The sequence below is a fragment of the Anomaloglossus baeobatrachus genome, chromosome 1, assembly GCF_048569485.1.
Source record: "Anomaloglossus baeobatrachus isolate aAnoBae1 chromosome 1, aAnoBae1.hap1, whole genome shotgun sequence".
Classification (NCBI taxonomy): domain Eukaryota; kingdom Metazoa; phylum Chordata; class Amphibia; order Anura; family Aromobatidae; genus Anomaloglossus; species Anomaloglossus baeobatrachus.
The window spans coordinates 531,898,850-531,926,705 of NC_134353.1; the positions used below are offsets into that span (position 1 = coordinate 531,898,850).

At 42.6% G+C, this 27,856-nt stretch overlaps 1 protein-coding gene across 3 annotated transcripts in view; it reads right to left on the bottom strand.

The window, feature by feature from the left end:
* The window catches only part of ADAMTSL1 (ADAMTS like 1), a 483,577-nt gene that overhangs the window by 86,500 nt on the left and 369,221 nt on the right, over positions 1-27,856 (bottom strand). For all 3 annotated transcript variants that reach the window (XM_075316452.1, XM_075316459.1, XM_075316466.1), the window contains exons 17-21: positions 20,967-21,146; positions 19,426-19,579; positions 14,661-15,792; positions 11,791-11,918; positions 3,024-3,152 (exon numbers count right to left, since the gene is read on the bottom strand). In XM_075316452.1, coding sequence (XP_075172567.1) covers positions 3,024-3,152; positions 11,791-11,918; positions 14,661-15,792; positions 19,426-19,579; positions 20,967-21,146 — 1,723 coding nt within the window. The remainder of the gene's footprint in view (positions 1-3,023; positions 3,153-11,790; positions 11,919-14,660; positions 15,793-19,425; positions 19,580-20,966; positions 21,147-27,856) is intronic.

The following is a 27,856-nucleotide window of genomic DNA, read 5'->3' on the forward strand; positions in this document are numbered from 1 at the left end:
AATAGAAGCGGAGGGGCGGAGATGAGCGGGACATAACATCCCGCCCACCTCTTTCCTTCCGCACTGCCGGTGGACGCAGGTAAGGAGATGTTCCTCGTTCCTGTGGTGTCACACATAGCGATGTGTGCTGCCGCAGGAACGACGAACAACATCGTACCTGTGGCAGCAATGATATTAAGGAAAGGAGTGAAGTATCAACAATCACCGTTTTTGAACGATTTTGCGATCGTTGATCGTCAATCCTTGGTGTCACATGCTGCAATGTTGCTACCGGTGCCGGATGTGCGTCACTAATGACGTGACCCCGAAGATATATCGGTAGCGATGTTGCAGCATGTAAAGCACCCTTTAACTCTGAGAAACTCCCCATAACCTTCCAAAGACTGAAGATGAAGACTCTACTTGGTTTAACTAGAGTCTATTAGCAATCCTGTGTGTCTCGTTCTTTAAGAAAAGATGGATCCTAGCCAGCACTAGAATGACATGGTTGCAATGAAGCCAACAAGAGATGTAGTGTTTTTTTAGTTTGTACCACTGGATTGGTGTTTTAAAACTAAGTCCCCTGACCCTTGTCTCATACTAACCCTCCGGTGAATTCATTTCATACCACTGCCCTTCCTTTCAACTGCAGCGATTTGTAACCTGCCGACAGCTCCAATGTTTGCCAGAGCGCGTCAGAGGTCACAAATCAATGCAACTTTATGGCAGCCTCGTTCTGGCTCTCATAGTTACATTGAGTGGTTGTGATGTAACTTCTGACTTCCAGCCAGTCAGACGTTACGGGCACAAGATGGCGCCACAGGACCACTGCGGTACCGAAAAAGCATGAAAACGCCAGAAGATGAGTATAAGACAGTGGGCAGGGAGCGTACACTTAAAGCACCACCCCAGCACTAAACAAACCCCAAAAAGCGCTGAATTGAATGTCTATTGGTATGTATTTAGCATGATACCAGAAATAGCCTTTAGAGATTCATGACAATATATAATGCATTGACTGCATATTCAGGATGTAAAAGTCATATTCCACCAGATTCTAAAAGTGTTCTACCTGACTGAGAACTGCTTTATGTAGTGTTATTTTAGTGGGTACATGAGTTACAAGTTAGATAGTCTGTGGCCATGCACATGGAAAACAATGCCTAATTTATGTTAAGTGGCCTAAAATGTATTCCTATTGTACAAGGCAGAATGGATCCATGCATTCTTGTAGTTATAGTATAGTGGATATTGAGAATTTTGAGGATAGAAAATATTTTTCAGGTTTTTGAAATGTCTCAATTTCACCCAGTTTGGTCATGAAGCCATAAAACTTGCACCCACTTGTCTTATTGTAGTGCATCATCCTTTGCTAACTGATGAACCAAGTATACATGAAAACCAATGAATTTGGAAGGAAAGAAAAAAGCCTTTACTGGGATTGCTGAAGCATTGCACAAATAGTGCTAGGATGCCATATAAAGAAAAAATAAAATCAATGTGACAAAAACCAATCGAGCTGGCCAATCCAAAAAGATTATATGTACGATCACAGGCAATCTTTTTCTCTATTTTACAGGAATGATCTAAAATAACAAATTCCTAGTAATAAAATTCTGTTGTTTCTGATCTTATCTACTTTTTCCGGTAGTACACATATTACAGATGTCCTGTGTCACAATGGAGATTGATTGCATTGATAACATCTGTTTTAAATAACTGTCCTTCAAAATGATTTTCCAGCTTGTTCAAAAGCATTTACATCTACATCTGTCTTTATGACCATCTAGAAGTTGTTATTCTCTTCTGACAAAATGGAATAACTATACCCAGAGATGCCAAGCTTTGTATATGCACATGCTAGTGAGCAGGCAATCAGGTCCTTTGTACTAATACAAGAGAAGGATTATATTTCTCAATTTATCTGATCACTAATAGATGCTGCTAAAAAGCTCAAAGAGACTTGGTATACTGTACATTTACAAAGCTGTATTTATTTGGGAGAATGATATCTGTAATTGTGTAAATTGCCAAAAGAGCACAGGAATGAAAACCGCACCTTCAGAGAGAAAGATGACTAGAACTATAGTGCCAGCTATTGGAGGTAGCAATCTTCGCCCTTTAAAGAGCATTGTCACATGACTTATGAAAAGGAGCCAAACCAAAAAGTAAATTTGCAGATAAATGTTTTGAGATGTTTGCCCCTCATCAGTGTATAACAGGTTAATGGATTGGCTTGATGAGAGGCTCTGACAGTGAGTCAAAGTATAATGTTTCTCCCAGTGCACAGTGCCAAATTGGTATAAGAAGACTTGTAGGCCATGCAATGCTTCCCTGGGAATTTAAATATGTAAATAGCCTCTCCAGACGAGACGAGAACTTTTTAAACACTAGTGCCACCTATTGGAGGAAGGAATCCTAAAAGTCTGTATCGACCATTTAAATGGCCTTGCCACATGACTTAAGATAAGAAGACAAACCAGAAACTCCATTTTCAGAAAACATTTTTGGATGTTCGCCCCTTATCAGTGTAAAACAAGGTAACAGTTTGGATGGGGAATGATTCTGACCAGGGGTCCTCAGAGTAGTGTTTCTCTTTGAGGAGCGTGTCTAGTAGATGTCTGGAGACTTATCCATATCTCTTTGAACATAAACTATATTACATATTCTGGTGGTAGATACTCTGTTCTATATGACTGCATAAACTAATTAGTTATGAGCTTCCAGTTAAATGCAAATAATTTCGTAACTCATTTACGCACACAGATTTCGAAGACAGTATAGGAAGAATGGCTTCTGTCCGTGTTTTTAGTATGCCACCACTGTTGGCCTTCATATTGTATTTTAACACAAGTGGAATAAAGTAATAGGTTTTTATGTTAGGCAAATGCTGTACTTCATCTTTCTCTAGCTTCAAAATGATTTCTGAACTTTTTGCAACATTAATCCTGTGCACCACTGAAGTATATGGGAATTGTGCAGAGAGTCCTGGTACTATCTCTAATGGACTGAGTGTTGTCATTTTATATGTGTCCTTGACTTACCTGCCACTTGACAATGGATGGTAACATTTGTTGCATGAATGGTCTTCACTGCACTACCCACGTCTACAGCTATGGAGGGCGCATCCATATTGATAAGCACAGTCCTGGAGGTCTTTATTAATGGTTTCCCTGGAGATAGAAAACAATACATCATGGACACCTAATACAGCAGAGGTGCAAAGAGCAGGCGCCAAAAGGAAACCTGCTGTTCTGCGGCAGGCTGGTCATACAAAGCATGCTATAAACCATCTGGGATAATCAAGACTGGATGGAAGAGACCGCAGGAGAGCAGGCAAAGCTTAAATACTTGCAAACCTTCAAAGGTCAGTGAAGTAAGGTCGGGCATTCAATAACTTGTGACATACATTATTAATGTCTAATATATTCCAGTAACTTGAGACTCCTTTTGTGTGCAGGATGCTAAATAACCGTAATATTAAATAGCTACTAAAAACTATTTAAATCAAGATATGAAAAACAGATCTATAATGATGTGATTCCCTTTTCCCCAAACCTATGGAAATCTGAGCCTATCCAGGACTGAAGATTTGTACCATTCAATTATTTAATGTTCAGTGAACTTGACACACTCCTTGTTGGCATTATTGATCACATATGGACAATATGTAGTGCAGTTGTCCACTCTGCTCTTCTGTTGGTAGATCAGTATTAGTTCATTGATTGACACATGGTTTTTATTCCCGTCTACAATACGCCGGCGTGCTCCTACTACCTCCTTGGAGCTATGAACTTTGATTTTGACATGTGTAAAATAGAAGTACCTATCATCCATAAAAAGAAAAGTAAAATCCCAGCCAAATCCAACACGTTCCCTACAAGTAAATACTACTGAAAATAAAATATTTTTAACAGATGTTTTGATTTTTACTTCCAAGGACAAGACTGAGCGTAAGCATTTTAATGGATACGGGTTAAGTGTTTATGCTTTCACTGCGGGAAAAGACGATAATGTTTAGCAATCAAGTGTGTGTGAGTCACCTCCAAATTAAGGAAATGTAACTATATGCCTCTTTAATTGGAAAAATCGCTGTGGTCCTAAAATACACAACACCACAAACCAGGTCTGTTGACATTTAACTAATGGGCAAAAGCTTGCCAGTCCAGAAGTAACGGGAAACATTATATGTTAACAAGTATGTCAGCAAACCAGCCACTGCAGGTAGCAACAGTATTGCTGGAGATTACAAGGTAATGACTTTAAACATGTCACCAAATAAGAGAGAACCTGTAATATGTACAAGAACCTCTAAGTGGTTCACATTTCATACAATGAAAAGGTGAATACACAAGGTAATCTTCTGTCTGCTGAACTGCAAGAAGTGTCCAAAAATAAAAGCCCCCTTCCAAAATGTACAGTACAGACCAAACGTTTGGACACAACTTCTCATTCAAAGAGTTTTCTTTATTTTCATGACTCTGAAAATTGTAGATTCCCATTGAAGGCATCAAAACTATGAATTAACACATGTGGAATGAAATACTTAACAAAAAAATGTGAAACAACTGAAAATATGTCTTATATTCTAGGTTCTTCAAAGTAGGCACCTTTTGCTTTGATTACTGCTTTGCACACTCTTGGCATTCTCTTGATGAGCTTCAAGAGGTAGTCACCGGAAATGTTTTTCACTTCACAGGTGTGCCCTGTCAGGTTTAATTAGTGGGATTTCTTGCCTTATAAATGGGGTTGGGACCATCAGTTGTGTTGTGCAGAAGTCTGGTGGATACACAGCTGATAGTCCTACTGAATAGACTGTTAGAATTTGTATTATGGCAAGAAAAAAGCAGCTAAGTAAAGAAAAACGAGTGGCCAAATTGGGAAAACTTTGAAAGTGTCCCCAAGTGCAGTGGCAAAAACTATCAAATGCTACAAAGAAACTGGGTTACATGAGGACCGCTCCAGGAAAGGAAGATCAAGAGTCACCTCTGCTGTGGAGGATAAGTTTATCTGAGTCACAAGCCTCAGAAATCGCAGGTTAACAGCAGCTCAGATTAGAGACCAGGTCAATGCCACACAGAGTTCTAGTAGCAGACACATCTCTAGAACAACTGTTTAAGAGGAGACTTTGTGCAGCAGGCCTTCATGGTAAAATAGCTGCTAGGAAACCACTGCTAAGGACAGGCAACAAGCAGAAGAGACTTGTTTGGGCTAAAGAACAAAAGGAATGGACATTAGACCAGTGGAAATCTGTGCCTTGGTCTGATGAGTCCACATTAGAGATCTTTGGATCCAACCACTGTGTCTTTGTGCGACACAGAAAAGGTGAACGGATGGACTCTACATACCTGGTTCCCACCGTGAAGCATGGAGGAGGAGGTGTGATGGTGTGGGGGTGCTTTGCTGGTGACACTGTTGGGTATCTATTCAAAATTGAAGGCATACTGAACCAGCATGGCTACCACAGCATCTTGCAGTGGCATGCTATTCCATCCGGTTTGCGTTTAGTTGGACAATCATTTATTTTTCAGCAGGACAATGACCCCAAACACACCTCCAGGCTGTGTAACTGCTATTTGACTAAGAAGGAGAATGATGGGGTGCTACGCCAGATGACCTGGCCTCCACAGTCACCAGACCAGAACCCAATCGAGATGGTTTGGGGTGACCTGGACTGCAGAGTAAAGGCAAAAGGGCCAACAAGTGCTAAGCATCTCTGGGAACTCTTTCAAGACTGTTGGAAGACCATTTCTGGTGACTACCTCTTGAAGCTCATCAAGAGAATGCCAAGAGTGTGCAAAGCAGTAATAAAAGCAAAAGGTGGCTACTTTGAAGAACCTAGAATATAAGACATATTTTCAGTTGTTTCATACTTTTTTGTTAAGTATTTCATTCCACATGTGTTAATTCATAGTTTTTATACCTTCAATGTGAATCTACAATTTTTAGAGTCATGAAAATAAAGAATACTCTTTAGGGTCATTTACACGCTGCAACATCGCTAACGATATATTGTCGGGGTCACGGTGTTTGTGACGCACATCCGGCGTCGTTAGCGACATTGCAGTGTGTGACACCTAGGAGAGACCTTAAACGATCGCAAAAGAGTTAAAAATCGTTGGTCTGTAACATGTCGTTCATTTACCAAAAATTGTTGTCTGGTCAATAGCGAGGATGTTTGTCATTCCTGCGGCACCACACATCTCTACGTGTGACACCGCAGGAACGACGAACATCTCCTTACCTCTGTTCACCGGCAATGAGGAAGGAAGGAGGTGGGCGGGATATTCCGCCTCCTCATCTCCGCCCCTCCGCTTCTATTGGACGGCTGCCATGTTACGTCGCTGTGACGCCGCATGACTCACCACCTTAGAAAGGAGGCGGTTCGCCGGCCACAGCGACGTTGCAGGGAAGGTAAGTACGTGTGATGGGTGTAAGTGATGTTGTGCGCCACGGGCAGCGATTTGTCCGTGACGCACAAACGACGGGGGCGGGTATGCTCGCTAGCGATATCGCTAGCGATATTGCAGCGTGTAAAGTGTCCTTTTGAATGAGAAGGTGTGTCCAAACTTTTGATCTGTACTGTAGATCTACATGAACTCAACTGCTGCACACAATAGCCACCAAAACATCAAGTTGCACCAGATGAGAAGAGATTCCATTATCTATAGACTTTTCTTTTTGCTCTCTGTGTATTTTTGAGTTTCTGTGTGACTTATACGAGGGGCTGCTGATAAGTCTTTGGGTTTATGATCTTTTTTGTTTCTGTGGTAACGAATGTTACATCACATGAAAGCCTTATGTGCCTAATATATGTTTTCAAAATTTTGTGTTTGTTGCTTATGGCAACAGTGTTCTACGCATGCGGGAAAACAAAATGGCGGAGTCTAATGCAATAATCGTAGCAACTGAGAGCAGAGGAGTGATAAAATTCTTGTTTCTGCAAGGAAAACCTGAGAAGGATATTGGTGATATGTCGCAGACATTGGGCGATCAATGCCCTTCATATGCCACAGTTAAGAACTGGGTTGCCAAATTTAAAACGGGCCACTTCAGCACCAATGATGAGGAACGTGCTGGACGACCGAGGGTGGTTGTTGTTCCGGAGATCGTCGATGCTTTGCACAATCTCACACTGAAGAATCAACGAATTTCAGCTAAACCAATAGCAGACATCATGGGGATTTCCCGTGAACATGCTTGTGTCATTATCTGCAAAGTGGGTTCCCAAATGTTTGACAATAGAGAAGCATACGAGTGAAAACTTCCCGATCCATTTGTCAGCGTTCTGATAAGAACTTCCTGGATCGACAGTCAAAAGAGTGGAGGCACAGTGCTTCTCTTTGCCCAAAGAAGTTCAGGGTGCAAAAATCAGCCACTAAGGTGATGACGTGTGTGTTCTGGGATAAGGAGGGCATGGTGCTAGTGGACTACCTTCAAGAGGGTCCACCATCAATTCAAGGTATTACATTGAACTTTTGGTCCAATTGAAGGCAGCTCTGAAGGCCAAAAGGTATGGCAAGCTGTCCAAAGGAATCTTGTTCCTTCAAGACAACGTCTCCGCTCACACTGCACTAGCGACCACGGCAAAACTGGCAGAGCTGGGCTTCCAGCTGGCTGACCACCCAAGTTTTTCACCAGATCTAGCTCCCTCCGACTATCATCTGTTTCCAAACCTGAAGAAACACCTCAAAGGTACAAAATTTCACACCATTTCTAAAGCCATGGCTGCTACGGATGCCTGGTTTGAGGCACAACTGAAATCCTTCTTTTTGCTAGGCTTACAGAACTTGGAATACCGATGTAAAAAGTGTGCTGACATAAGTGAAGAGTATGTGGAATAAATGAAAAGTTTCATCATCCTATTTCGTTTCTTTCTGTGTAAAACCATAGACCTATCAGCAGCCCCTCATATATTAGCAGTAGTAACTTGATGCTTGTGGACCCCAAAGCAAACTATCAAGGGCCTTTTACTTTTGGTCCCCCTTGGGTGCCAGATGTTCAACCCCTGCACCCTCTATAGTTACACTCCTGATTAGCAATAAGGACATAACTCAGGTTACCATTCAATTCATACAATAAGCTAAAGGGCAATACAGTCAAAATATTATTTGAAATGTCACAGATACATAAGAGAAGATGGCATTGATATGTTCTGGCATCCTAGATCAAACCAGATTTCCAGAATCTAAGGGCATAAAGAGAACTTATCAGCTGTCTTATGTCACCTAAACTTCTGTAATTATGATACAGGTACTAAAGATCAGCATACCCCTGTGTGGCAAAAATGATCTGATCTTGGATCTTATTCCATCTTGTTCCTTTTGATTGACGTGTTGCATTTCGTAAGATAAGATATTGGCCCAAGGGCAATGTAAACAGTGCGGCTCTGTTCCACATCCTTTCTGCACATGTATAAGTTCTTGTTGGTACAAGATTATTGCAGATTCACTGACTTAGGTGGACAATTATTGCAAAATATAACTTTTTTTGCTTGTTTTAAAAAAAATGTAAAAAACTATTCCACCGTGCCTTGTAAAATCCAATCAGTACCAACCCTATCCTAGGACATAGGAAAAAATGGTAGGGACATAAAGATGGGGGGAGGGATTGTTTTATGGTTACCAGGACAATTTTTTATGATTACCAGACAATCCATTCAATATTGTGTATTATCCCTCAATTCCAGGGCAGTGTATGGGCTAACCGGATTTAAAGAAAAAAGTAAGAGGATTGGCCTAGTATAATAATTGAAGCACCAAATGTAAACACTTTAATAATATTACTTCACGGTAAGTTTGGTTTAGTATTGAATCTTAATTATTATGCTGTTTCCAATATGGTAGATGGTCCATTTAGTCCGCACCATTAGGTGCCTGATTGATTCTTCTGCAGTTTATTCATATCAGTGATTATCACTATTGATGACCGAACCTGAAGTTTGGTGTTCAGTATGAACTCAGACTTTTCCAAGAAAACAAAGTTTGGGTCAGAGTTCAGGTGCTTTACGAATGCAAACCACTCCCGCGAGGATCGCTGGGCTCAGGTACGCTCGTTGGTTGGCCCAGTGTGATCTGCTTGCACTTTTTCATTGGCCTTCACTGGGGGTAGCAACAGCGTGAACAGATGTAGTGTGCCCGACGTCCCCCCCAAAAAAAAAGTTGTTTGAGGAACAACACTGTTGTCAATTCTCTTTGAGCCCTTATAAGACAGCTGCTGTATAGAATCATATGTCTTTGGCTCTAGTTAATATCTCTTGCTAGAAACAGGAGACAATCCTATGCCTGTGCTACTAACTGGAATAGAGCATTGGTTAGAAAGTTGTATGAGATGTGCAGTAACACAAATCTCTAAGCTATGCAAAGAGGGATGAGTTCTGCAGAGCAAATTATAGGGATTTGATATGACAAGGCTCATAGCAAAAATCCCTATCCATGTGCAGGTACTGATAAATCCCTTGCCATTATCTTCAATATTATACAATGGGGAAAATAGGTATTTGATACACTGTCAATTTTGCAAGTTTTCCTACCTTCAAAGAATGGAGAGGTCTGTAATTTTTATCGTTGGTACTGTGACAGAAAAAAATTAAAATAATCCAGGAAATCATATTTTATAATTTTAAAATACTTAATTTGCATTTTATTGCATGAAATAAGTATTTGATCACCTACCAACCAGCAGGAATTCTGGCTCTCACAGACCTGTTATATTTCCATTAAGAAGCCCTCCTATTTTACACTCATTACACTCATTAATTGCACTTGTTTGAACTCGTTATCTGTATAACAGACCTGTCCACACACTCAATCACACGACAACCTATCCAGCATGGCCAAGACCAAAGAGCTATCTAAGAACACCAGGGACAAAATTTGAAACCTTCACAAGGCTGGGATGGCCGACAATAAGCAAGCAGCTTGGTGAGAAGGCAATAACTGTTGACGCGATTCTCAGAGAAAATGGAAAAAAACACAAGATGACTGTCGATCTTACTCGGTCTGGAGCTCCATGCAAGATCTTACCTTGTGGTATAAGGATAAATCTGAGAAAGCTCAGGAATCAACCCAGAACTACACAGGAGTACCTGGTCAAAGCCCTGAAGAGAGCTTAAACATTACCTTTAGTACCACACTATGCCGTCATGAATTAAAATCCTGCAGGGCATGCAAGGTTTCCCTGCTCACACCAGCACATGCCCAGGATCTTTGAAGTTCTACAATGGCCATCTGGATTATCCAGAGGAGGCATGAGAGAAGGTCATGTCTTCAGATGAAACCAAAATAGAAATTTTAAGTATCAACTCCACTTGCTGTGTTTGGAGGACGAAGACGAATGAGTACAATCCCAATAACACTGTCCCAACTGTGAAGCATGGGGGTGGAGACATCATACTTTGGGGTTCTTTTCTGCAAAGGAGAAAGCACGACTGCACTGTATTAGAAGGAAGGATGGATGGGCTCATGTATCGAGAGATTTTGGCCAACAACTTCCTTTCCTCAGTAAAAGCATTGAAGATGGGCCATGGCTGTGTCTTCCAGCATAAAATGACCTGAAACACACAGCCACAGCAACTTAGGAGTGGGTCCGTAAGAAGCATTTCAAGGTCCTGGAGTGATCCAGCCAGTTTCCAGATCTGAACCCAATAGAAAATCTTTGGCGGGAGCTAAAACTCAATGTTGCCCAGCAACAGCCGCAAAACCTGAAAGATCTGGAGAAGAGCTGTATGGAGGAATGCTGCAGTGTATGCAAACTTTGGCACGAACTACAGGAAACGGCTGACCTCTGTAACTGCAAACAAAGGTTTCTGTACCAAATACTAAGTTTTGTTTTTTATTATATCAAATTCTTATTTAATGCAATACAATGCAAATTAATTATTTAAAAGTCATACAATGTGATTTTTCTGGATTTTTTTTTTGTATTTCGTTTGTCAAAGTTCAAGTGTACCTACAAGAAAAATTACAGACCTCTCCATTCTTTGTAGGTGGGAAACGTGCAAAATCAACAGTGCATCAAACACTTATTTTCCTCACTATAGATGGAAGAATGCCACATTCAACCTTTACAGTCCTGTCCCTGGGCCTAGGCAGCATGTTAAGCTCCAAGCTTCTTGGCACAAGACACAAATGTTTATGACAGAATAGAAAATTGACCAACTAACTTGTTTTTCTTTTCATTTTTTTATAGATCACAGATGTTAACAATGTGATGTTTTCTACATTGACTGTATATATGACCTATTATCAGACTATTCTAGGGGGATTTTCCCTTGAATTGCATATACTATTTACATGAGTGTCTCTCAGTAGATGTGGCTTTATAAGATTTTCTCCAGTGTCAGAAAGAATGAGTATTAATGGAAAATGTCTAAATTACTGCTGAGAGCCAGAAGCAGGTCACTGCATTATTTCTTAGGAGATTCCTCTGAATTTCTTTTATAATAACATATTTGCCTCCCACTGATGTCAAACGGTCATCCTTTTACCAGACTAAAATAATGATCTTAATAATATTTTCTTCTTTTTATTTGAACAGATCATCTGGTTCATATTATTCTTTCTCTACACTCTATTTGATTAGGTTGATTGAATTATGTACATATGATAAACGTCTCTTCCGATATTTTATCAGTTGCATGTATCTAATGAGAATGTCTTAAAGCTTTCCTTTCCCCTCAGTAAGGCACATACAACCTAACCAAGTGCAGAATAAAAAGTCATATATCACAACCAAATTAACCTACTTCTGTAGGGGTCAGTGGAAAGCTATTTCTAAGTTTTTAGGAAGAGCAATGCATTAATCGCCTACCTGCAAGAGTAATGGCAATTGAGACTGATGCAAAGCCGAGAGAGTTGGTGGCATTGCAGGTGTAGAAGCCGACATCAGCTTCAACTGGTTCTAATATTTCCAGGGAATCGTCTGACTTCAGAAGGATCCTGTGATAAGAGATGAAAATCATGAACAAAATGTAAGGATTCCTAGAAATCATGTTAAATGAAATCCGCTCTCTGAGTCTGACTTATGACTTTGTTTTACTGTTTAACATTGTACCACATCGGTGATTGACAAAGAATAAAAGGATGGACACTACACAAGTCTAATATTTTTACATTTTGCTCACTTTAGACTGTTTGATAAAGTTATGTATGTGTATATATTTTTTGTAAATTAAATGTATTAAATTTATAAGTATGTTCACATAGTTTGGCTTTATTTCTACTAAGATATTGGAAAAATATATCTTTGTACTTTTATAATGAATTCCCTGTTGTGTATAAGTATGTCACTCCAGATTCTGTGTTATACCTTGCATAATGAAGAGTCGTGAAGAGTAGCGATGTGTTACGGTTGCTGTGAGCACTGGAGACTATGTCCAGATTTCTTGCTACTGCACATGTGCGAGCGCCGGAGACTAAGTCCAATCTTGGAGCCATTGCACATGTGCGGGTGACATCATCGCTGACACGAGGTCACATGTCTCTGACACCTTCTATGCCGATTGGTCGCTTGTCATGTGCTTGTGACGCCTTGCTCGGTGATAGGCCAGCATGACGTCACTCCTGTCGTTCTGGCAGCGGATTGGCTCTGGTGTCCTCCATCTTGGATGAGGCACAGAGTCTATATAAGACCCTGACACACGCCGCATGGTGCTCAGTCCTCTTGGTTCATGCATATGAGTAGACGCTCTGTACGCGTTCCTCTAGGCATTCCTCTGTCTATGCTAGGTGAGCTCTACCGGCAGGGTAGCGTTCTTATACCTTACAGCTTTGGCTGCTGTCCGTATCCTTACCTCTTAGGGGAGCAGACATAGGCAGGTGCCTGAGGCACATGGTCTGGCTGGGCCTTGTGATTCTACTCGTAGGTGGACGTTGCCGCTAGGGTAACGTTCCTTATACTGCGTCTGGCAGTTGTTCGTATCCTCGCACACTAGGGGAGCGAACAGAGGTAGGAGCTTTGTGCGGCTTACGCTGCTGTTCGTCTCTTTTGCACCACTAGAAGAGCGGACCTAGGCAGGTGCCATATCTAGTGGTTCGTGTCCTCGCACACTAGTGGAGCGAACGCAGGTAGGAGCTTTGTGCGGCTTACGCTGCTGTTCGTCTCTTTTGCACCACTAGAAGAGCGGACCTAGGTAGGTGCCATTTCGCACACATTGCCTTTGTCTCTGTGATTATTCACAGAGATCATTCCACACACCCTCCAAGTAAGGGAGGAATTGCTTTACTTACTTATTATATCCTTCTGTGAGTTAACAGAGGTATTGCACTCTGCCATAGTCTGCAGCAAAGTCTTTGCACGGTGGACCCTGACTGTCTGATACTCCTTTCGGTTATTATCAGACAGCCCCCCGTAACAAGATGAGTGGACCCACTGAAGTTCGGGTTCATCGGGTTATGCCGGGCTTTAGATAAAGTTCAATTCGGGACCAAGACTTGATCTGAACCCCATTGGAAATCACTGATTGGGCAGTTCATCCATAAACAGAACACTTCCGGGGGAGGATGGGCAGTATTTTCCATTTTTGTATACACTACATCCAATAACAATGTTTTTACCCCCAGTGAGAGTCATTCAAAGATTTCAAGAGGCTCGCACTGGGCCGTGCATCAACAGTACCCAAGCAGACCAATGCTCAATTGAGTGATTAGCATACATAAAGCACCTGAACTCTGAACTCGAACACTGATGTTTTTTGCAACATCCATGTTCGATATAAACATCATAATTTACTATTCGGATTCAATCATCTCTAGTCCTGAGTTGTCTGGAAAGCTTGCTAGTTGTTACCATCTTTTGAGTTATAAGGTGTCAACCACTGAGGACCCTCAAATTTGAAAATCTTTCTTTCTATCAAGAAAAATTCACTAGGTAATTACTTTATCAAGCAGAAAAAGTCATGGGGAGAGGGAGACAGAAATGCAGACCTGTGTCTACCGATCAGCAAGTCCTCTTTCATGATACCTAAAGCACATTTGACAGTGATCTGAACTGTAATCATAAAAGTGAGCTGAAATATGAAATAGGGAGTTCATCTTCTGAAGGACCACATTGAATTTCGCTCAGATACAAACTTTAATATCAGGGTTTATTGCCTTTAGAAAGTATAAACTATAGATATGGGGGAAAAAGACAATGCTTTGTAGGACAACAACGTTAGAATCAAGGTTCTTCATAAATTCCTGTGGATCCCCCAATGTTAGGCTCATCATCTTTTGGGGTTGTGAATGTGACACAACACCTTGGTAAGAGTTAAAGTAATAACGTAGAGATAATATTGGCATCCCTTATGCTGAAACCTTATTCCATTCATATAAGCTGTGTATAATGTACAAATAAAAATAGGGATTCTGATGCCGTGCTGCTTATCCAAATTCTTGGATATGTAGATGAACATAGAAGCTTTATTGGTAATTAGTGTCTCAGGGTATTGACAAAGGGGTCAATGTGACCCTAAGACACTAATTATCAATAAAGCTTCTATGCTCACCTATGCATTCAAGAGTTTTATACCTGATGAGCAGCACAGCAAGGGAATCTCTAATTTTACCTATACATCCTTTCAATAGCATAAATCAGTGTTGTGTGCACATGAATATTCTTATTCTGAAGTACTATAGTGTAAACTCTATTAGGGTCAAGATGCATCCACATTTTAAGCAATTCATCTACAGGTTTCTTACCTGTTACTATATTTTACTTCTTCTCCATTCTTAGCCCAGCTAATAACTGGTGTTGGGTTTCCACCGGCTTCACAATGCAGAAGCACACTGAGTGTTCCACTAGCCAATGCCACTGTTTGTCCGATATGGGTTACCACTTCCGAAGCAGAAAAATGCTGAGCTGCAGATATTTTTCTAAGAATCACTGGTTTCCTTAAAGAATGACCTGGAATTATTTCAGGAGGTTCAAATACCTCTGACTCCACTGAGGATGATCTCCAAGAACTGGAGAAACCAGAAACAGGTTTGTAAAATGAATGTTCTGATCTTCCTGGACTAGACTGTTTATGTTCTGTTTTGAAAACAGGTGCTTCATGGTTTTCTACATAGCTCCGTGCTAACTCATGGGCCAATTGGGATAACAGGTATTTGCTGTTGTTGTCATGAAGTTCAACAGGTTGTTGAGCCAAAGATCGAATAATATCATCTACGCGCCTAATGTCAATGACCACAGTATTTGGTAAGGATTGCTCCACGAGATGATCCTCCTCAGAAGAGATGTTCCTTTCAAATGACTCTTGTGGATCAGCAGGATCAACATAATATTCTGACCAAGGTTTTAAAGCCAGTAGCCTTGACACTATATTATCATAATGACTACTTGCATCCGAGACTTGAATTTGTTTTTCAGTCTTGCTTCTGTTAAACAGATTTGCAGTTTGATGTTTTTCTGGACGACTATAAGCCTCATTCTTTTTGATTTTCTTAATATTTTCATCATCTCTTGTTCTAGAAGCCTGAGAAATAATTTTATTGTTCTCCCCAACGAGCTTGATAACAAAATGTTCTTGGGTTGGGCCAGCCATACAAGCGTATACACCTGTGTCTGAAGATCTGAGGTAATGAATTTTGATATATCCATGTGGTGCAACAGTAATGTGCTCTGAACTTATTAAGTGCTTACCATCCTTTTCCCATATAATTTGGTGTTTACGGAATCGACGTACAGGGCATTTAAGCACAAGAGAGGTCTTGGGAAGGAGGTAAGCATATCCACCAACAACAAACTGCAATTTCTTTTGCTTTCTGGTTTGGACATATATTTTTCTCAGACCTGTAATTTGGGGGTTCGTTTTCTGACCAAGCCTTAGCCCTTAAAAACAAAACAGAGTAATTTTTAGGACACAAAAATTCAATAGAAAGATAACTTCAACAATAAAATATAATAATAATAAATTGGAAAACAAATTAATTGTTAAAAAACTCAATGCACAAAAAGATGAGAAGATTGGAGAATCTTACTTTGTGCATTGATATTGAGTTTGATGTATTTAACTGTATATGAGCTCCATGGGACGAATATGTTACCAGATTATCCTGAGCGGATGTTGGTACTGCTTTAAACTTTCCTGTTTTCTTCTTTCCTTAGATGACCTTTACCTAGTCTGTAACCCACCCTTACAGTTTTTTCCCTTTGTCATTGTCTGATTATTGAAAATGTACTAGACACGATGGTATGAGAGCTGTTGTACTTTATTTAATAGATTGTCTTTATTTATCTACTCCTGATATGATTTCTTTCCTAAACTATTTTTTTCCAACAATTATTATTCCTACTTTCCTCCCACCCTTTATAATTCACATCTCATAGTTTTTTCATTCTGCAACTAATGTATAATACTAAAAGCCACCATATAAAAGAAATGTTTAATTCCATCTGAAACGTCAAATATACAAAAATGAAACCACACATATGTACTGATTGATGTAAATGGACAATTTAAAGGGTTATCTGCAACTTATAAAGTGACTGTATACCCCTAGGATTGAGCTTTGAGACCCCTACAATTCTGAGAATAAATGGGCCACAGTATCACTTTAGTGCTGAAGCCTTTTCCCTGTTTCATTACATAGAAGAACCCTGGCCTCTCTCTGTGCTGGGAAATGCAACAGGCCTCATTTACTTTAGGTGCGATAACTTAATAAAGGGATAACTTAGTAAAGGATTCAGTGGTAAATCATAGTTTAAGCTACTTCATTTCTAGGATTAGTGGGGGGGTCATAGATGTTAAACCCCCACTGATCATAAATTTATGACATATCCATCATTTTAAAAGATTAATAGAGTAATTGGATCAATCTATCTATCTATCCCTCTATCTATCTATCTACAGTGTTTCCCCAAAAATAAGACCTACCCCAAAAATAAGCACTAGCATTATTCTGCAGGATTTTTGGTGAATGGCTGAAATATAGTTCATAGTCCAAAAATAAGCCCTAGTTACTGTCAGGGCCAGCATTAGGGGGAGTCAAACTGTGCAATTTCTCAGGTCCGCCACTCTCATAGGGACCCCATTAGTTGTAATCCAAGGATAAGATAGTTTTAGGACCTTTGATTACTTCACAGTCATGTGAGACATGATGTAATCAAAGGTCTCTTAATGTCAGGAGTCGAAAAGAACTGAAAAGGAGAGAGGCTGGTATGCAGGACTGGCATTAGCGAGAAGGGAAAGCAAAATGTGCAATTTCACATTGCCTCTATTCTTCTAGGGGTCCCGGTGTTTATGACCTGTTTATAAAACTGCTTCAAGACCTTTATGAGATCACGTTATGTGACTAGGTTGTCACCAAAAGGTCTTAATTGCAGGAATCTACAGCTGAAGAGGAGACATGGTGGTATTTACAGTTGGGAAAAAAAAAGTATTAAGTCAGCCACTAATTGTGCAAGATCTCCCACTTAAAAAGATGAGAGAGGCCTGTAATTGATATCATTGGTAGACCACAACTATGAGAGACAAAATGAGAAAACAAATCCATAAAGTCCCCTTGTCTGATTTGGCAAGATTGTTTTTGCAAATTATGGTGGAAAATAAGTATTTGGTCACCTAAAAACATGCAAGATTTCTGGCTCTCACAGACCTGTAACTTCTTTAAGAGGCTCCTCTGTCCTTCACTCATTACCTGTAGTAACGAGAAAAAAAATTGTAGCCCTGTACCAGGCTGGGAAGACTGAATCTGCAATAGGCAAGCAGCTTGGTGTGATAAAATCAACTGTGGGAGCAATAATATGAAAATGGAAGACATACAAGATCACTGATAATCTCCCTCAATCTGGGACTCCACACAAGATCTCACCCAGTGGGGTCAAAATGATCACAAGAACGGTGAGCAAAAATCATACCAGAACCACATGGGGGGACCTAGTGAATGACCTGCATAGGACTGGGACCACCGTAACAAAGGCTCAGATACTGCAGTGCCAGACGTGTTCACCTGCTCAAGCAAGTACATGTCTGGGCTCGTCTGAAGTTTGCTAGAGAGCATTTGGATTATCCAGAAGAGTATTGGGAGAATGTCATATGGTCTGATGAAACCAAAGTGCAACTGTTTGGTAGAAACACAACTCGTTGTGTTTAAAGGAGACAGTATGATGAGTTGCATCCAAAGAACACCATACCTACTTTGAAATATGGGGGAGGCAACATCATGCTTTAGGGCTGTTTCTCTGCAAAGTGACCAGGGCGACAGATCCGTGTACATGAAAGAATGAATGGGGCCATGTATGGTGAGATTTTGAGTGCAAACCTCCTTCCATCAGCAAGGGCATTGAAGATGAAATGTGGCTTGGTCTTTCAGCATGATAATGATCCCAAGCATACTTCCCAGGCAACGAAGGAATGGCTTCGTAAGAAGCATATGAAGGTCCTGGAGTGGCCTAGCCAGTTTCCAGATCTCAACCCAATTGATAACCTTTGGAGGGAGTTGAAAGTCCATGTTGACTAGCGACAGGCCCAAAAATCAAATCACTGCTCTAGAGGTGATCTGCATGAAGGAATGGGCCAACATACCACCAACAAAGTGTACCAACCTTGTGAAGACTTACAGAAAATATTTGACCTCTGTCATTGCCAACAAAGGATATATAACAAAATATTGAGATGAACTTTTGTTATTGACCAAGTACTGATTTTCAACCATAATTAAAAAAAAAAAAAAAAATCTTGCCAAATCAGACAAGGTGATTTTTTGGATTTGTTTTCTCATTTGGCTCTCATAGTTGTGGTCTACCTATGATGTCAATTACAGGCAAATCTCATCTTTATAAGTGGCAGAATTTGCACAATTGGTGGCTGACTAAATACTTTTTTCCCCCATTGTATGTGCAGTGTGTTTGAATGGATGGATGAAGGGATGGATGAATAGAGTGATGGATAGATAGATGATAGAGGATAGATAGACAGATAGATAGAAAGAGGGATAGATAGATAAGAGATAGTTGGATAGATGGATAGATAGACAGATAGATAGATAGATAGAGGGATACATAGATAGAGGAATAGATAGATAAGAGATCGTTGGATAGATAGAGTAGGTTTACTGGTCCTATAGTGATAATCGCCTGCTGATAAAAGAGTGATTTTATAAAAACAACAGCAAACAGCTCAGTAAGTGACATATCACTGAAATCAGGGTCTCTTCCTCTATATTATGCTGGTCTGAGATGGGGAGCAAAAACCTGGTGAAATATTCCTTTTAAGTGAATCTTGGAAAACCCCCATGTTTTGTGATAGAAAAAAAGGGTAAACCTTTTGTGAAATTGCATCCCCACCGCAGATAAACGTTTATTGATCTCTTTCCAGCATAGTACAGGGGTTTCCTGGGAATCTTGGAATACCTTTTTAAGTAAAGCTTAGAAAACTTTTTATAATGTTAAGTAATATTGTTACAAACATAATATGATACAAAATATCTTGGTAAATGATAATTCTAAAACTATAGATATTACTAGTGCATGGTGCCAGTATGCAAGGGCGGGTTATCTGATGAAGGGCTGATCCAGCACATATAGATGAATTCACCACATCATATTCTCCAGTCTTCACTTTCCTTCTACATGCTGCACCTTGGATCTGTGTTCCATCTCCACAAGACACTGAGCACTGGAAAGAAACAAGTGATTTAGGATAATCGCCTTTTCAATGTATTAATTTAAGGATGCATTCACACTTTCTAGCTGTGTCATGGCTTTTGAGGTATTTGCAATTTTTTTGTGTAGTCTATAGTACAATATGTGATGGTAATAAGTCATTTTCTTTCTTAGTGATAACCTTATATACTCAATGCCAGCACAAGCTTATTAGAATACCAGTACGTACTGAGATGATTACCGTTACATTAAAGACGATAAACCAACAGTGAGGAAAAGGAACAAGAGCTTCACGGCTCATCCATAAGAGCACTCACTTTACCTCATTCACTTTCTATTGGACTAAAGGACATAACCGAGTACCATCCCCATCAGTCCCATAGTTAGTGAATAGTGGAGTGGTCTCCATAACCCTCGTTCTTGTGATCGGTGAAAGTTGCAGCAGTAAGACCCTCAGCAAACATACAATTATTAGCTAGCCTGTGGACAACACCCCTTTAATTCACTCAATACATGCTTTACTGATAATCCCCTACTTTTTATTTAGTTTACAAACTGGTTGCCCATATTCCTATATATTATCTTAATAGCCTTTAGAAGATTGGGCTATGTCCAGTGCCTGATGAAGAGCTAGGCCCCGATTCAGCCCCTGAATTCTGGTGAAAATTGTGCAACATTTTGGTGTACCTGGGCCAGTACCATGGCGTGACACCACAGCTCATCCAATTCATGACAAGCTGCGGAGAACATTATGCGTCAGCACCCTGCCATTTATGAATACATGAACTCCACTGATTTTCTTTCACTACCCATTCAGATGAGGCCTGGTTTGGCACACTGAGAGGTAGCATATGCCTGACAAGGACCCTCCATATTTAGGTAAATCTTGACGTGGTTGGTTGCACTCTTTGATCAAAAAATTCTAGCTAAGTTCCCTACATTTTTAACATTTGCAGCAATAGTGGAGTTCATGTATTCATTAATTGTAGTGTCCTGCTGACACACCATGTATGTATATCTTTGTATATTGGCTGCGTGGTGGATTTGTGCATTTGTAAATTTGGTTAATATTAAAAGTGTGCGGGCTTACTTTTTTAAGGAGGCAGGAGGGGGGGCAGACAGGGCATGATGCCACAGCTTACCTAGTTCATGAGAAGCTGTGGCGTAGCTCATCCTTTGACTATGACTGGAGTAAGATCTGTGGCAAGGAGCACATAGGCACACACCACTTTTCAGACACATCTGATTCATCACACTGGTCTTGATGAATCGGGGCCAATACATTTGTTCTAAACCTGCTCTACTCAAGTTTGGACATGCAAATTTGCTAAAAATGTATTAGAATATTACAAGACATTATTTTGAAAGCAAAATTTAGGGGAAAAAAAGTTACAATATACCTGAGACCAATCAGTTAAAAACCACTCTGGCAGACAATCTTCATTCTCACACATTTCTTCAGATGTTGGCTTTGGAGGTGAACAAAACGTTTCCGGCAGCTCCAGGATGCTGCCGTCAGAAAGTCTTTGCTTGCAGAGGACATCACGGGTATGTACACCGCCCCCACAAGACTGTGAGCACTGCAAGGTAGTGGAAAATCAGTTAGAGCTGCATATTATAATGGTTCACAGCATTCACAATGATCAAGGTTGATTCACAATATAGTCTCAAATTAGCACTTTGTAATTGCCCTTTATATAAAGTAAATCTTATTTTGCATGGTTTATCTTTAATTTCTTTAGCTCAAAATACATCTTCCCAACAGTCATGGTTTTGTCTGGACAATCCTGCTAACCAGTCCACCTTATGTACATACGATCCAAAGAGGCATTTTTGGTGAATTCCTGTGCATTTTAGTGCAGTCTTGTCCTTTTCTTAAAGTAATTTTAGGCATTTAAATGTTAACAAGTTTTCAACTTTTGAACACCATCCAACCATTAAACCCAAAATCATAATTAATTTCACTCTTCTCGAGTACTGCCTTTCTGCTGCTTTCAGTCAGCCATTCTTGATGTGGCTGCACTGTTGACAGCACACTGAGAGCATGTGACCACTGCAATCAATCAGTGTGCTTAATGATTTGCTGCAGTGGTTACTTGCTGTTGTGATATCACTACGGCAGCCTTGTCAACAAAACTGCTGTGAAAAAGGCACTGCTGGAGCAGCAGTGGGAAAATAGTGTGATTTTGTTATTTTCGTATTTATCAGCTTTTCATAAAATTAATTGCTTCCATTCTTGTTTGCAAGCTGCCTTATGTTTGCGTTGTTACACAGCTGTCTTGGCTCAGCAGGGCTTCATTCCTCTGTCGCACTCCATGTCAGGTTTTACAAGTGGCCTGGTGTGCCTCCATGACATCATATATGCCTTTTAAGACCCATATGGACACATTGACAGCTGTCTGGCATGTGGTACAATTAGGACATGGCTATGCGGGACAGCAAACAAACTGGTAATGCAAGACATGATGGAAACCACAGAACCAGGAGGACAGTTGTATGAAAACGGTAAGTCTAAAGAAGACATAGGTGTAGGTAGTGCGAATGGTCCCTAATAACAGTTCAGGATGTTCACAGCAGGTAGGGAGTTAAACAGCAGGTATTGCAAACAGACATTAATATTACTTCAAGAAATATACAGCAAGGGATGGGTTAACCTGCTGGTATTATGTAGAGCTCACAGAACAGAAGCCAGAGGAGATAACAGGGACTGAGGACTTGGATAAAGTCATACACACATTGGATAATGTCCTACCCACGTCTGTAGGGCACAGTTCTAGATTTGCAGGTGGGAGGAGAGGGCGAGGCTGTTCCATCGGGACCAAAAAGGCCTTAGAAGATTATATCATGGTGGTTGGTACGTTGAGACACTCGTAAAACCTGTCGTGGATCACACCAGAGGGCAATGGTCATAGGGGAAGGAAGCAGAGTTGAGACAGGTGCGAAAAACAAAATTTCAAGTGGTGTTTAACATTCTCATAGCATCTCCAAAGTTACAAAAGCCAAGAATTATATATGTGAGCGCCCAAAGTAACAGCAGTAGTGAATGAGATGAGAGCATAAGCACTTGAGTTCACAGCAGGGAAACTCCAGGTCCTAAAATATACAATGGAGCTAACCAAAGCTGTCAATTATCAGTCATGTCAATTGGGCATACTGTAAAAAAGTGAGTGGAAACTTCGAAAGCATACTTTGATATTGTGCAAATCATTCCGCAACCCACAATTAATAGGTTTCTAGTATGACTATTTTACAGTATTCAGACAACAAATGAGACGTAAAAGTGAGATCAATATTCCACTAAAATTAGGCTTTAACATTTCTTTTTGTAAGAATTGCTTGCCAAAGAGTGAGCATTTTAAAAAATCACTCTAGATGTTATGAGTATAAATTGGTCTCACTGTATACGGAAAAATCCCATCATTTCTTATAGTACTGAATATTTTTTGTTGGGATGACTTAAGTCGTTTTCCATGCCTTAGGGTTACAGCTATACCATACTCATTTCTGAATGATTGAGCGCTCAAGCTAGTTTAAGCTAAATTATTTGCGGGTTAACCTGACCTGCTGCTTATTAAAGGGAACTTTTCAGCTTGGTCCAGCTGCCATGTCTGAGGGCAGCATAAAGTAATGATAGACGCAATGAAATCAGCAATCTGTCGTAGTAATGATCAGTATTTTTTGAAAATTTTACATCTTAATCTTTGCAGTATGGGAGTCAGATAGTTCGGTATGAGAGTTCCCATATAGTTTTTTCTTGGAACGGCAAAAAAGTTCTCAAAAACTGCTGAATATTTACAAATAAGTGACAGATTGCTAAAATCAGCAAGTATGTCACTTTTTTATGCAACATAACTAAACTGACACATTGTTACAAATCGTCGCCGCCGTTGCCGCAAGCAGCCTGCTGCGGTTCCGGTTACGCCCAGACGTTGGCTTCCATTTTTGCCCATACCTTGGGTCGTCCAGCTGGCTGTTTATTCTTCCATGCCTAAGTGTGGAGAGGTGGCTAGTGCGCATGTGTGTGCCGATTTACCCCAGCCAGAGCCTATGTCCAGTGTTTCACCTAGTGAGCATGCTCAGCCTGCTAGTTCGGTTCCTGAGGCTAAGTGTGGCACCCCTGAGGCTTCCGTCGCCACAGGAACATTGCACCCCAGCCAGAGGTGTGATGTCCCATCCTGGGTAAGGAAAGGAGTAAACGCTGGTCCACAGGCAAATCTGCACTACACCCATTGTTAGGCATATTTTGGGACCGGGGATAGTGGCAGCCACCCCGATGCTGTATGATGGGGGGGGCATAAGACCCATCCCTTCTCCCATTGGGTGGGGCCAAGCAACTGGGTGGGTGGGAGGAGCCAGCCGAGAGTAGAGTAGAAAGAGGAAGGTCAAGTGTAGTCAGTCTGAAGTTGAAGTTAGAGTGAGAAGTGAGAGTCTGAAGTTGAAGTTAGAGTGAGAAGTCAGATAGAGTTTGAAGCTGAAGTAAGGAGGAGAGCTGAGAGGAGTAAGCAGAGTAGTGCTCTAGTCAGTCAGGAGCAAGAAGGAGAAAGTGACGCTTCCTGGTGAAGACCCTGGGACCCAGCTAGGTCCAGGTGACACCACAACCGAGAAATACAGAAGGGATTCCAGGGCCACTGAACCGCTTTCAAGCACAGGGCCTGTTCCACAGAAAGATCAGGTGGAGAGATCAAGCTGCAGACAGGGGACGTTCCCTAGAAACTGGAGGAAGAGAAGTCAATTCCAAAAGTAAAAACCGAGGTCCAGGGTGGCTGCAAGCGCCCAGGGCCACAGCCCACTGCAGAACCTCTGGGAAGAGGGTGAAGTTCCAGCTAGGCTAGCCCCTTATCTGGAGGCTGTAGTGGAGGCCAAGCCAGGTTCATCCAGCAAAGGCAAGGCTTAGAAGACAGCTGAAGAGAGGAACACAATAGAAGGGTGCACCGGCTTTTATTCCCAGATCTACCAGGGATCAGCGGAGGTCCCTGACAGGGGGTTCCAGCCGTCCAAAGGCACAGTGCGCCATAAACCAGGAATTGTGAGATAAACAACTTGAAACTGCACCCTTGGTGTTGCCTCTGTTATTTCATCTGCACTGCATAGACTTCCATCATTGTATAGACTTCCATCATTGCATAGACTGTAATAAGCACCAACAGTCGCCCCGGGGCACCGCTCCACCTGTGGGGAGCAGGACCATCCAAGTTGCCATTTCACCAGCCCCGGAGGCCCCATACAGCAGCAGCGGCTTAATAGCCGCAAACCACAGGTGGCGTCACGAATAATATAAACTTTAAGCACCCCCACTGAAGCCATATTAATTGACCCCACCAGGGCCACGGAGTCGGGCCCTGCCACCACTGATGACCCCCGGACTAGTCCAGCCCGGCACCGGGTGTCCCATAGCCCTGGGGTGGGCGAGTCAAATTTGGCGTCACGAACAGGATTTCGTGCCCGGCCCCCACCGGGTACTGTGTGCCTTTGAAAGGACTGTGTTTGAATTGTGCTTTACGTTGCGGCTGGCAAAAGTGACCCTAAATGCCAGACCAGACAAACGCAGGAATGTACTGGGTTGTGAGCGGAGCGGTGTCGGCTGTGATGGGCTGGGTACCCGTTTGGTGCTTGGCGCTTGTGCAGCCCCCGGCCCCGCCTCCAGGAAAAAGGGTGCAGTCGAGTGGCATGGTCAAGCATCCAGCCAGGGCAGCAGCGAGCAGGAACCAGGCAGGAAGCATGGCCAAGCACCTGCAGCCGAGCACCCCAGGGAGCCGACAGATGGATCCCCTGCTAGACCTGCTCCGCGAGGAAGTGGAGCTGCTCACCCGGAGGCTGAGCTAAGTAAAGTCGGAGGTGGAGAAGCGGACCGAACATGAGACTGGAGAGGCGAGTGCCGAGGAGGAGCGGGCGGCACCCGAGGTTGTGGGCCACCGAGAGCAGGCCGTCGTAGAACACCCGGGTAAGCTGTACGCCGCCCCTGTCCGTCCAGACCCAGGGCACTATGAAGCGCCACCGCCCAGCCCTCCTGAGGGCTTGCAGGAGGTGTCCGCTGAACGCACCAAGGCCGCAGCAGGCCCAGCAGCCCCCGGCAGCGCAGAAGGCTCCCTGACCCCAGCGGGCCCCGATGATCTGGTGGGCCCCTTGCCAAGCCCTCCTACCAACCTGCTGGATGCGTACTCACCGGGGGTGAATTGGGATGCAGCTCCGGTCCGCAACCAAGGACTGGTCCGTCCCATACGCCCTGCCGAGACCCCGCTTGCGACCCACATCACCTGCACACGCCAGCTGGAGCGGTTCCAGCAAGAACGGGAACTCCGGGAAGAGAAGCGGAGGGCCGTGGAGGCATCCAACCTGGCCTCCAAAGCACAAATCAGAAAGGCCCGTAAAGGATCCCAGGGCCCAGTGAGAAGGGGCCAGGTGATCGACTTCAGACAGATGGCGGGATGGGGCTTTATCCGGGAGCCTGGCCTGGGCAAGGATGTCTTCCTCTCCCACCGCGACATCGAGGAGCACTTGACAAGAGGCCACCCAGGGCGCAACGTCCAGCCCGGCGACCTGGTGGAATACACGCGGCTGATGGGGAGCCGTGGCTGGTACGCCCTTAATGTGCATATCCTGCAAGAGGAAACAGCCCAGGAGGAGCCAGAATGGCGCCGCCGCCCTCTGTAAGCCAGCAGTCCCACGCAAGCCAGCAGCCCTCTGCAAGCCAGCAGCCCTCTGCAAGCAAGCAGCCCCACTCCAGAGCAGGCCCAGGCCGCAGTACCTTGCAGCAGTCCTGCCATAAGCACTCAAGAGTCGCAGACAATGATCTCAATGTACTATCTTCTGCCCAGGGCCCTGCAATGTCGGGACTCTAGCAAAGAGATGTAAAGAAGAAGAAAAGAAGAAACAGAACTGTACATAGTCCCTGTCTGCCCCTCATCATTCCTTCAAGACTTTCCTGCATTGCCCCACCCCCTTGTTCTTTTTTTAAGATGACACCCATTCCTAATGTGCTGCCCTCATGTTCTTTTCGAAGATGTCACCCCCCTGTTTATGTTTTACCGGGCCACTAGACTGGAATGTGGTCCCCTGTTATTTATGTGTCATGTTTTAACCAGGCCACTGGACTTAGTGGCTGGTTTGTATCATTCACCCCCCCTAAGTTCAAAGTTGCAAAGACAATTGGTCCACTGAACTATGTGTGGTCAGATTCCCCCTGTATATATGTTGCACCTGTTGTGCCCCCTACCAGAATTCTGGTGGGAGTGCCCAAAAGACTCAAAAGTTTTATTCTTTTAAACTTTGTAATGTTCAAGTATATGCGCCTCCCATAAAGGGATGTAAAGTTTTTCCTATGTTCTTGTTATATGCATATATAAAATTTTTTGCAGTTCTTCCACTTTTCTTGTTGTTTCAGCCCGCAGACATGCTGGGATTCGCTGTGGGGGAGTGTGGCGACCCTGAGGCTTCCGTCACCACAGGAACATTGCACCCCAGCCAGAGGTGTGATGTCCCATCCTGGGTAAGGAAAGGAGTAAACGCCGGTCCACAGGCAAATCTGCACTACACCCATTGTTAGGCATATTTTGGGACCGGGGATAGTGGCAGCCACCCCCATGCTGTATGATGGGGGGGGCATAAGACCCATGCCTTCTCCCATTAGGTGGGGCCTAGCAACTGGGTGGGTGGGAGGAGCCAGCCGAGAGTAGAGTAGAAAGAGGAAGGTCAAGTGTAGTCAGTCTGAAGTTGAAGTTAGAGTGAGAAGTGAGAGTCTGAAGTTGAAGTTAGAGTGAGAAGTAAGATAGAGTTTGGAGCTGAAGTAAGGAGGAGAGCTGAGAGGACTAAGCAGAGTAGTGCTCTAGTCAGTCAGGAGCAAGAAGGAGAAAGTGACGCTTCCTGGTGAAGACCCTGGGACCCAGCTAGGTCCAGGTGACACCACAACCGAAAAATACAGAAGGGATTCCAGGGCCACTGAACCGCTTTCAAGCACAGGGCCTGTTCCACAGAAAGATCAGGTGGAGAGATCAAGCTGCAGACAGGGGACGGTCCCTAAAAACTGGAGGAAGAGAAATCAATTCCAAAAGTAAAAACTGAGGTCCAGGGTGGCTGCAAGCGCTCAGGGCCACAGCCCACTGCAGAACCTCTGGGAAGAGGGTGAAGTTCCAGCTAGGCTAGCCCCTTATCTGGAGGCTGTAGTGGAGGCCAAGCCAGGTTCATCCAGCAAAGGCAAGGCTTAGAAGACAGCTGAAGAGAGGAACACAATAGAAGGGTGCACCGGCTTTTATTCCCAGATCTACCAGGGATCAGCGGAGGTCCCTGACAGGGG